The sequence below is a fragment of the Doryrhamphus excisus genome, linkage group LG18 (genome assembly GCF_037039965.1).
Source record: "Doryrhamphus excisus strain RoL-2023G ecotype Guam linkage group LG18, RoL_Dexc_Guam_v1.1, whole genome shotgun sequence".
Taxonomy (NCBI): Eukaryota; Metazoa; Chordata; class Actinopteri; order Syngnathiformes; family Syngnathidae; genus Doryrhamphus; species Doryrhamphus excisus.
In genome coordinates, this window is record NC_136374.1 from 5,394,041 (window position 1) to 5,406,136 (window position 12,096).

General features: G+C 41.0%; 1 protein-coding gene across 1 annotated transcript; it reads right to left on the reverse strand.

The window, feature by feature from the left end:
* Positions 1–770: 770 nt before the first annotated feature.
* Positions 771–11,746, reverse strand: cdk4 (cyclin dependent kinase 4). The gene is made up of 8 exons (XM_058055528.2): positions 11,391–11,746; positions 6,939–7,169; positions 6,727–6,862; positions 6,471–6,638; positions 6,120–6,229; positions 3,535–3,585; positions 3,332–3,467; positions 771–2,163 (listed from the first exon to the last, which is right to left on the reverse strand). Exons 1-8 carry the CDS (start codon positions 11,462–11,464, stop codon positions 2,062–2,064), a joined length of 1,008 nt encoding a protein of 335 aa, XP_057911511.2. The 5' UTR covers positions 11,465–11,746; the 3' UTR covers positions 771–2,061.
* Positions 11,747–12,096: the final 350 nt, after the last annotated feature.

A 12,096-nucleotide genomic window follows, 5' to 3' on the forward strand; every position in this document is an offset into this window, starting at 1 on the left:
TCCGGTTTCCTCCCACATTCCAAAAACATGCTAGGTTAATTGGCTACTCCAAATTGTCCATAGGTATGAATGTGAGTGTGTTTGTCTATATGTGCCCTGTGATTGGCCGGTGACCAGTCCAGGGTGTACCCCGCCTCTCACCCAAAGACAGCTGGGATATGCTCCAGCAACCCCCGCGACCCTCGAGAGCATAAACGGTAGAAAATGAATGAATATAAATAAATATATTAAAATGAAGGAACAAAGTTACAATTATTGAGGTTAATATACAGTCTATATCGACAGTCAGTGGAAACTTTGAGGTACAAATGTATGCATATGTGTACTGGTCGGAGGGTTGTAATTCTATATACCTTGCGGCTTTATTGTTGACTTGTGGCTCAGGTAGTTGAGATAATGAGTTGTCATGGTTCATGGCACACGGGTTGGTTTCTAAGCAAAAGTGGACCAAATACTATTAATATTGTGCAATACACAGTGGATGTCTGCATAATTTGAGGATTGGTTTTGGAGGCCTATAGGAAGGCCCAAAAAGGGCCAGCATGGTTAGTCAAGTGAGCGGTACGTCTATCATGCCACGTCCATCATGTGAACGTCATCTCCGGGTGTCTGGGTATGGTGGAGGCCGGTTTGATATACAGTGATATAGGCAGGTGAATGACTCTGTTGATAATAGTCCTGTGACAAATCCCAACCAGGACCGCTTTTGCATGGCAGTTAAAAAAATCGGATACTGATATCAACTAATATTGCATTTTATGCTGATATTGTGCAGATAATTATCGGTAAAGTTCTTTTTTTTGCTGAGCGTCGGTACTTACCTGTAATGAGAGGCATGCTCAGGTGGTAGAGTGGGTGTCTCCCAACGCTCCGTCCTCCCGGGATCATGTCGAAATGTCCCTGGTCAAGATACTGAACCCCTAGCTGCTCCCGATGCTACGCCACCAGTAGGTAAATATGCTAACAGTGTCAAAACGCTTTGAGTGCCTGAGAGGTGGAAAGGCGCTATACAAGTGAAAGACCATTTCCCATTTAATGGAGTAATTATTCTGTTGACTTATCTTTTGTGTCAAGACCGGAAGTCGCACATGAAATGAACCTTTGAGCCAGTGAGTTGTGTTGTGTTTAAAAGTGTTTTTATTCTGTAGTTCCAGTGCAGGTTCATTTCAGATGCTTTTCCAAAACAAACACAAAACAGCCATTCAACTTAAAATGAATGGGATCCACCTCTTCAGTTCACCAATAATGAATAAAAACGGATTTTTCCCCCGAATTGACTTTTGAGTGCATTTGTGTATTTCTTGACATGATTTAGAGAGTTCTACGTATTTCACCATCAATATTCACTGTTATTTCTGCAGTCATTTCTTCTCTTGGGTGATAAACATCAACACGAATAACAAATACAGTTATATGACTAAAGATCTGCTGCTCGCATCCTCTTAAAGACGCTGCATCTCCTGGGTGTACACGGACGGGTGCACCATGTCACACTACGTATGGTGCATCTGGAAAGCATTCACACGGCTTCACTTTCTCCAGATTTTTATTTAGAAATTCTTTTTTTCCTTCAAAATTAGACACACAACACATAATAGCATTAAAAAAAATTTTGATATGATGCAAATACCTGTATATGAAAAATAAAAGCAAATACATCAAAGAATCATGTTGGTGCGTGTTCACTGCCTGAGGTTGCGTCACGGTTCAATCTAAGACTTCATGGCAAAGGCTAAGAATACTCGCTGATTGCTTTTTTTCACGCCACTATGGGGGATTGCGTGAAGAATTTTGAGAGGGAAGAAAAAGAATTGACTCCATTTTGGTGTACGGCTCCAACGTGAAGCGCTGTGAATACTTTCCATATGCTTTCTAAATTCCAAATATTGCAGTACGACAGACACAAACTTAAAGTGTGACATTTACTTCCTCTTCAATGTGTGATTCCTTTTTCCAAAGTTGGAGGAATAACATACAAACTCCTTGAACGTGAAACCTTTTAGCCAAAGCTGGACCGTTACCTCTACCGCTTCTTCTTCTTCTTCTTCTTCTGGCAGCAGCTCAGCTTTGTGTCTGAGTCAATGTCTCCTGGTCGCAGAAGTACGAGTGATTCAGTGCATTCAGGGCAGATATTCGTTTGGCAGGGTCAAAGGTCAACATTGCCTGGAGAGGAAAGACAGAGTGGCACATTACAGATGTCAAAATGACACCCGCTGACCGTCAGCCCTAAAATCTTTCATTTACCATCTGTTGTGCAAACAGTGATAGCTGCCATTTCGCAAGATCTTTTTGCTCTGATCCTGGATGAGGCCAGTTGCCAGGCAACCGCAAGATTCTGATAAGTTTATGGTTGAAATAAAACATTTAAATAAAAACCAAGTCTCTGATCACTGCCATTTCCAATTCTTGTAAATGCATCATTAAATTGGACACATTGATTTAGTTCACAGATTTTGTTACGCAATATGAACTGCAGGGCTGCAGAGTGGTTAGCGCACGGTTCGATTCCACCCTCGGGCGGAGTTTGCATGTTCTCCCTGTGCATGTCCGGGTACTCCGGTTTCCTCCCACATTCCAAAAACATGCTAGGTTAATTGGCCACTCCAAATTGTCCATAGGTATGAATGTGAGTGTGAATGGTTGTTTGTCTATATGTGCCCTGTGATTGGCTGGCACCAGTCCAGAGTGTACCGCCTCTCACCCAGAGACAGCTGGGATAGGCTCCAGGACGCCCGCGACCCTCGTGGGGACAAGTGGTAGAAAATGGATGTTATACTATACTATGTACTGCAAACTACAACCACAATTAGAAAGTTATTGTTAAATCAATACCTCTCACACCGTGCCAATAACAACTGGGAGTTGTGCAAGTAGTGTGTATGTCATATATAGCGTGTGTGTGTGTGTGTGTGTGTGTGGTTGTGTGTGATATACACTGATCAAAACCAAAAAAGACCAGTTGAAAAATGTCCCATTTTACACTTTCAAATCTTGAGGTTCTAAGCTTCTAAGGTTGAAAATGCAGAAAGAAGAAATGGGAGTGTTTGTTTGGCGCAGAGCTGGAGCCCCTTCCCTTTATCTTGAGTTTAACGAGGGATAACACAGCATGCAGCATATCATGCATGGTCTTCCTGATGGGGACCTCAAAGTATCCGCACATCAAACACACAAAACCAGTGATATTCTAGTCTGCACACAGACTACTATGGAGTATATCTGATTATTATATATAGTATTGTCGCTGAAGAAGATCAAATAAAAAAACATGTTTGCTGAAAAGTGAAGGGTGTACACTGACTGCCATGAGGCACTAAAGGCGGCCATGTCTTACCAGCAGCAGCCGTGCCCCCTGCTCATCTATCTCTGGAACAAAGTCAGTTAGTGGGCGGGCCGAGCAAGGGGGGAAGTGTTTCCTTGAAAGCGTAACATCACTTGGCCACTCCTCCTCTGGTGGCAGACCGATAACCCTGCAACGACCGTTTTTCAGTCGCACGCCAGCACACTGAGCTCACGCCGCATGAATGCATGACTCACTCAAAGATTTTCCCAAGTTGGTCCACTTCGGATTCTCCACAGAAAATGGGTCTGCAAGTTAAAAGAGATGCAAGGTGATGAATGTATGCTTTACCGCTGGAGGCACCGTTTGTGTCGGGAAGGCGGACAGCAAGAGGACGTCCCACATCCCAAAGATTAGCTAAGTGTGTAACACTGAATGATGGCGCGTTGCCAGTGCAACACGGAGACGTTTTGCACTCTGCATGGCTTGCATTGCTTTGGGGGTTTTTAGACCCTCGATAAATATCCAGCACGTTATTACTGATATCGATATCAACCAAGGTTATGAACTATGCTAATTCTACCAGATGCATTTCAACAATAGTCGTACCTCGCCACACTGCGGTTCTAATTTCATGCTTTTACTCTATCACGGTTTTATCGAAACATCTGTATTAACCTTCCTCTTGTGTTAGCTTTCTGGTATCATCTCTTATGTTAACGGGTCGGTTTTGACCCATGTATTAAATCAGCTATAAAATACACTAAAAACAATAAGTTACCATCAAATTTGCTTCTCATGTCTTGGTTACCTTCTTAGGCTTCCTCATCCATGAAAATGTTGCTTTTAATACTTTTGGTGTGGGCATGTAGGCCTTTTTTGTCACTATACTCCTCCATTTTAATTTCCAAAAATGGTCAAATGAACCTCAAAAGAATCATATTAATAAATTGAATTATTTTGTTACCTGGCTATTACTGAGGGATATAGAACATATCTCTTAAATCAATTAGTTTTATTTATTTTCTCATTTTAGTATTAATCACTAAAGAAACATCTATGGTGTCGGGGTGAATTTTGACCCATATATATTAATGTCAAGAAAAGGTAGAAAAAGTGATTGTTTTCAGCAACAGAACTTTAGTATAAAGTGAAATGAAAAAGCAGAACAGGTCCAGATCTTGGTTCACTGTACTTCTTGCCATTCTTTCCATGATCCAAATTGTAAATGTGAAATCAGCCAATCAAATGAGTGAATTCCCCTCACATGTCCGGACATTGTTTTTCTGCTGGTATATTGGAAAAGCGGTCAAAATGAGAATCCCCTGAAGCTTACATGATGAGAAGAGGAGCTGGTTGTCATTGTGTTGGCTAATTGTACACTTATGATTTCAGTTTTGGCTCAAAATATTGCTTTATAGTCATATTATTATAACCGGGTCGAAAACCGACCCTAACAATACAGTGGTCATAATTTCAACCAGACCATTTTAAAATGTAGTAAAAATGATTTTTTTGGTTTTATTTTGTTGAAATAGTTTCCTGACAAAGTCAAAAAGCCTTGATGCAATAAACAAACGTTATGTGATTCTTTTTATGCATGAAAATGGTGCCGACCCTAACTCAAGAGGAGGGTTAATTAATCACGCTGTTCTGTAGTTTAATATGGCCTATTAGTCCAAAACCAAATTGTACATATTATTGCCTAAATGACACATTTTCAAGCACAACAATGGCTGAAACAACAAAAAAGGCATTCAAATAGTGAATGCATTATTCTACTTCTACTTTGTTCACTAGGTGTCAGTAATTTTGTGCCATGAGCGAGCGGTCTGCCGAGTAAATACACACAATGACAGCATTTCATCCGTCCTGTATGTCCGCCGTGGTGCACGGTCAACCTGGGTTGTTTACATTTTATTATTTATACGGGTATAAGTCATTGTCTTATCATTGGAAGAATCTATACCGGTACATAAAAAAAACAACCCTTGTTTAGTGGAACAATTGCCAGACTTGATTTCCAGAACAACAGGCTTTTTATTGCAGGTTGACACAATCATCATCACCACCATCATAAAATGGGCTTGGGTCTGTTCTGGAACTAATTAACCGCCATAAACGAGGGTTTACCGTATACTGTGCAATATAAGGGCGGCACGGTGATCGAGTGGTTAGCGCGCAGACCGGGGTTCAATTCCACCCTCGGCCATCTCTGTGTGGAGTTTGCATGTTCTCCCCGTGCATGCGTGGGTTTCCTCCGGGTACTCCGGTTTCCTCCCACATTCCAAAAACATGCTAGGTTAATTGGCGACTCCAAATTGTCCATAGGTATGAATGTGAGTGTGAATGGTTGTTTGTCTATATGTGCCCTGTGATTGGCTGGAGACCAGTCCAGGGTGTACCCCGCCTCTCGCCCAAAGACAGCTGGGATAGGCTCCACCACCCTCGCGACCCTCATGAGGAAAAAGCGGTAGAAAATGAATGAATGAATTAATGTGCAATATAAGACCAGCAGGAATCTTTCAGACCTGCAATAAAAGCCTGTTGTTCCAGTGATTCTAATGGCGCTTGTGTGTCTAACCCAACATTACAGTAACTTTACTGACACTTGGTGACCATTGATTTACCAGTGCAGCCACATTTACTGTATACTTGCTGTATTATTGTGCAGGCGTAGCCAATGCTGTGGAGATTCATGGCTAAAAGTACCAACTATGTAGTACATATACTGTATACGTCATTTGGCTTTGACAACTGCTGGAGCTGATGTGGTATTGTGGTGACAGCACATTAACAACAACTTGAGTCTTTTAATACGATTAGCAATCTGCTGACTCACTTGCGTTTGAACATTTCAGCAAAGATGCAGCCACAGCTCCAGATATCTACAGGTGTGGCGTAGCTCGACTGCAGCAAAACCTCGGGGGGCCGATACCACAGTGTCACCACCTCAGGAGAAACAAGCATGGAGAAGACAAGGCTTTTTTTGACGTTTTCTTGCTAAATTTGATTTTTTGAATGCGTCGCAGGCCAATTAAGAACCAATGCACAACTGTGGACAAAATATCAATTGCAAATATTCTTACTTAAAATTGAGATGAGCTTTTTGTGGCTCATAAAATATTCAAGTATTTATGGAAATATGCCAAGTATAAAGCTAAAACAAAGCCTTCCTCGTCTAGGATCTTACCACAGGAGTGAGGGCCATGTGGCAGGTGTACATGCGGGCCAGTCCAAAGTCGGCTAGCTTCACCTGGCCCTGGCTGGTTACCAGAATATTCTCTGGTTTCAGGTCTCTGTGCATGACTCGGTTAGAGTGCAGGAAAGCCAAACCGCACAGCACCTGTCTCATCAGGTCCTGGGGAAAAGAAAAAAAAATCAATAAATCAAATTTAAAAAAATATCACATGTATGTAAGTGTATGTTCCTTTTTGATTGGCACTGACTTTGATGCGTTCGGGGGCTAACCCCGGAGCTGGGGCTTTCTCCAAGTATGTCTTGAGATCCTGGTCCACGTGTTCGAAAACTAAAGTGACTTTGATCTCCTGTTCTGACCTCTGGGTGGCGCAAACATCCATGAGCCTGGCACGGAGGACAATGACTTGCTGGAAGGACGGTTGGCACAAGAGCAGCACAAAAGGAAGTCTTTCAGTCTTACCTGACCACGTTGGGGTGGTCAAACTGTTCCAGTCGTTTCAACAGCGCCACCTCTCGGACCGTGGACGTGGGGAGGCCGTTGTTGTCCGTCTGGACGCGCACGCTTTTTAGAGCCACAAACTGACCACTCTCGGTGTCACGGGCCTTGTACACCGTACCGTAAGCTCCACCGCCGATCTCCGCCAGTCGCTCATATTGGATGGTGGTGGTGCCGTGGGCCATGGCAAACACACTGGAGAGGGTGAACACTGTCAGTCATCACATTGCATGGTAGACCATTGGATATGCACCTACTCTAGACACATGGCCGATTCTGCAAGTTTTACAATGATTGACTGCAGTTGTTAAAAGGTGAGTGCAAAAGGACTCAGACATCTAATAATATACAGTAAAGTCTCGTTATATCGATATCGATTATAATGAATTACTACTTATTACGATACTATTTTCATTTCCCGGCAAATTTCTAGTCTTTTATGACATAATTAGTTCCGTTAGTACGATACCCGGTTATTATGATAATCCGGTTACTACGATGCCCTTTTCATCTCCCGCCAGCCAATTTGGTCTGTTTATATCGATACAAAAGCAGCTTAAATCAATCTTTGCTTAAGGATTTCAATACCAAAAAAGAACACAGCGAACCCGCCCCACATAGCTGGCCAAACACATGCCTGTATAGACTCTATACACACGAGAGAAACCACGAACGCAGTTGGTTCTTCTGTTGCAGGCATGTGTTTGGCCAGCTATGTGGGGCGGGTTGAGCATGACCTATGAACCAGGAAGTGCGGGAATCGGTGTGTGTGCTGTGCTCTGGTGGTGGAAGTGTGAAAAATAAAGTTGACTGGAAGCAGCCGTTCGCCGTGTTCTTTTTTGGTATTGAAATCCTTAAGCAAAGATTGATTTAAGCTGCTCGACATTGTTCTATACCAGGGGTGGGCAAACTTTTTGACTCGCGGGCCGCATTGATATGACAAAATTTACGGGGGGGCCAGACTATATATTTTACACGTAACAGTCCACCTGATATTATTGTATCTGTAAAATTGTCATGCGATCTGCTATTATTATTTATTATTTTATATTTATATTTAAATATTTTAAAAACAATAAAATATTATAATAATTACAATAAAATTAAAATAATAATTATTATATAGTTATTATGTAAAATATGCAAATATAACAATAATATTATATATAATTAATATAATAATTAGCATTCATATAATAATTATAATAATCATAATAGTTCTAATAATAATTATAATAATCTAATAATAATCTAATAATAATAATAATTATTATTATTATTAATAATAATAATTATTATTATTATGTGCTTGTGTCCCTTTTTTCAGGAGCACTTTGTAAACAACAGACCATGTCAAAAAACGAAATTGATAAAACCATCAAAAGGTTGGCTCAGGCCATGTTGCCAGGTTGTATGTTGAGTTGAAATGAAATACTTTGGAAAGATTGGGCGGGCCGTATTCAAACACTTGGCGGGCCGGATGTGGCCCCCGGGCCGTAGTTTGCCCACCCCTGTTCTATACTATAGAACAATGTCGAGTGCATTATTGCCCACTTTTAATGCAGTTCGGCGCAGGATCGGATATATGGATAGTCCGGTTATATCGGTATTTTTTCCGACTCCCGAGAATATCGATATAACGAGACTTTACTGTATATAATATAATACATTTGTCACCTATGGAATAATCACGTGGTTTTCCTTTATACTTTCTCATGCACTCCACCTCATTATTAAGTTGAAAAATGAACCTGTTGTATACGTAATGCTGACAACTAAACGTGACGCAAGACCAAAGACTGCAGCGCCACAGTCATAAACAGGAAAAAACTGAACAAGTTGAAAAGCGCAGGTTTGGTGACTCGTAACATTATGAGAGTACGCCAAGCACACTGTACAGTATATTTCACATAAAAATGTTGATGCTGGTCAAGTTTGAACATAAAAACAAGCCTGCGGTTGCTGGCTCGGTGGGATAAATGATAAATGAAGGCAGGTTTCCATTATCCTGGGAGCCAGCAGCAAGGAATGTATGTTCAACCTACAGACTCAAGCATTCATTTTACTACAAAAAAGTTCCCGACATCCCATAATGACTCACCAGACAGTGATGCAACATCCTCTAAAATGTGTCAGCACTGGTTTGCGGGTCTGTAGATCAATTACCCGACTAATACCAGCGAGAGAGGTGCATGCCACTTTGATGGCGCTTCCAAAGCTCTGCTGGGTCCGAGCTTGTTAAAGAGTTTCTGCAGGGAGAGTGATTGAAGAGCAGCGCCAAACACTTTTTTTTGTGTGCACCTCTCGTTGCTTTCCAAATTCCAACAGCCTCAAAAGGCTGTCCAAGCTTGTTGTTAACGCCGTGCGGAATGCGACTTCAGCTGGCGAGGTTGCTTCATAAGCCAGGAGCAGAAGTCAAGTGTAATTTCAGGCTGATCGTCAATAGCCGGACCGCATTTAACAACCTTTTGGAGCATTTAGAGGCCGAGCTGGCTGGAATCCTATACAGATTTACAAGCAAAAGGTGTATGACTATAAATTATGACCAGATCGATGCAGTAATAAAGAATGTTGGCTCTAAATATTCCGTCACGGTGCCAAACCACAGTCGTCGGGTCATCAATTTAAGTCAAACGCGTTTAAAGAGAGGAAGTGATGCTTCCTTATTCATGCTTGACACGGCACTTTTTCTCTCTGAAGGAAGATGAGTCATCGTCCCATTAACCTATATTCCTGATCATCGACAGAGTAGAACGTATCCTCCCCGATACACCCTTCCCTCCTGCATCGAGGCTTTGCTAAGTCGCAGATTTTAAAATTGACTATTTCCTATATTGTATCGACACACTATCTCATTGACACTTGGCAGCGACACACATGCACTCCGATTATCAGAAGTTACTTCGACCAGAAACGACCAGGTTGTACTGCATCTGTCATCAATCAATGGTTTTGGGGGTTAAGAGACCCCCAAAAGGAGGAATTATATGGTAGAAGAAGAAATAAACTGACAAGAAATCGATGAATCCATGATCAAGCCAATATCCAAGTAATCCAAACTATTTAGTATTTGATTAATCATTCGAATAAGCACATTCTAAAAATATAATTTGAACGACAAAAAAAACTGAATAAATTGAAAATTAGTTGGGAAAAACCAAAATGAAGTCAAAATATTAAGGAGAGTAAAAGTAATATAATATAATGAAAATAATTTACTATTTTACAAGAAGTTTTTCAAGAAAGGTCGTAATGTGATGAAAAATAATGTCATTTTAGTAAGAAAGTGAATTTTTTTTAATCAGCAGTGATGGAAAAAACTGCTGTAATTACGTATACAAAAATAAAGTCAAAACTAAATATTGAGAGAAAGTCATTGAAAAATTGTAATTTTACAAGAATAAACTCATGAGGAAGAATAATAAGTAAAGTAATTTTAGTAAAACTATGTTTAAATATTAAGGGAAAACGTGTTATTTTCTATAAGTCGAAAAAAAACAAAGTTGTTTTTGGACAAATAAGTTGGGGGGGCTATGATATTATTGGAACAAAGTGAAATATTAAGGGAATACAATCATAGTATTACAAGAAGAAAATGTACAAAGATTACACAAGTAGAAAGTTGAAATATTGGGAATTTAAAAAGTCCAAAGTTGATACTAATAATATGCTTTTTCACCAATATCACAAAGCTGAGATGCATCTTTTTCATGAAATACTGTATACTAAAAACTATACCAAATATCAAGGTGGCCAAAATGTTTGAAATGACAGCCCTGGTCTCGACCTCATCCAAACAACCTTCACATTAATTGACTACAGAAAATAATCGTGCATTGCAGCCATAATTAATTTTAACTTCTCACGTGGCTTCAGCCACACCCGCTGAGGTAGCTCTCATGCCAGTGTCGTGTTTACGGGCAAAATTAAGTTCGTAATTTATGAGGTGTTCGTTACCACGGAATGTCGTAAACCAAGGATCATCTGAAATGGATTACGATCCGCCGCAGGGCACAGACCATTTGGGGCGTGTTGAGTACAACATCCGGGAACTAACAGTGCACTGCTTTTTAGACATTTCAGTGTGAACTCAATGTGCACTCAACACACTCAAGTGTGGAAGTGCGAGCATAGCTACTGTCAAAAGTCGTATACTTATTTAAGTGTACTGTGGGAGTGAGAAAATAGCTAACAAAGCAGTGATGCTATTCAGGGATTTTGTGAATCCAAACATGGGCACTAAAGTAACTCCCATCTTTCCCATCCTCACCTTCACTGACGTGGCCAAAGCCAAGCTGACCTGCAAACGCCACACGGACACACGCACGCGCATGTTACGTAAACGCCTCAAGTCTTGCGGACAAATTGTCACTCACACAGTTGCAAAAAACAAATATACCCTAAACTGTAGCTTACCTTCGTTTGTTTTTTTTTCTCCAGAAGCAGGTCTTCGCTTCCTTGGGAACTTTAGGAAGCGGACATGCTTCCATGCGGTGCCACGTTGACGTTCAGGCCGACACACGAGGCTCACAGACGGCCAGCTCGTGCAGCCCGCCAACGGACCTCGACCAAGAAAAGACAATCAATCGATAGGACTTCGACCACCACCCAGCCTCTTATTTTTTCTTTTCTTTTCAGGCCGTGCACTCTTTTGAGGAGGGGGTTGTCACTTCCTGTTGCATGAAGAAACTCCAGCCAGGAGGCGGAGCTCTACTGAGTTCTCATTAGCATAATGTTCACATTCAACAGGCTACAGAAGCGTCAAATCGAAATGGGCAATTGACTTCGGAACATTTTGGCGTGGTTGTCATGTGACAGGCACGTGACTATCCCAAGCTATGTCTGATCCACAAAATGGCAACATGTCAAGTAAGCTCATTTTCAAAGCTTATTTATTGTCATTAAAGTTCAGCTTTAAACCCATTTAACAATTGTGCCGCTTTAATATGGTGTCAAATATTTCAGTTCAACCGTTCTAACATGACGTCATAAACGATAGCTTTGAATATATCACTGTTAAAGTTGTTATGGGAAGCAATTAGTACTGATGTACAGACATAATAATAAAGCCTTAAAGATACAGGTCCATTGCTTCGAGACATCACGTGTCACGGTGTTTGAT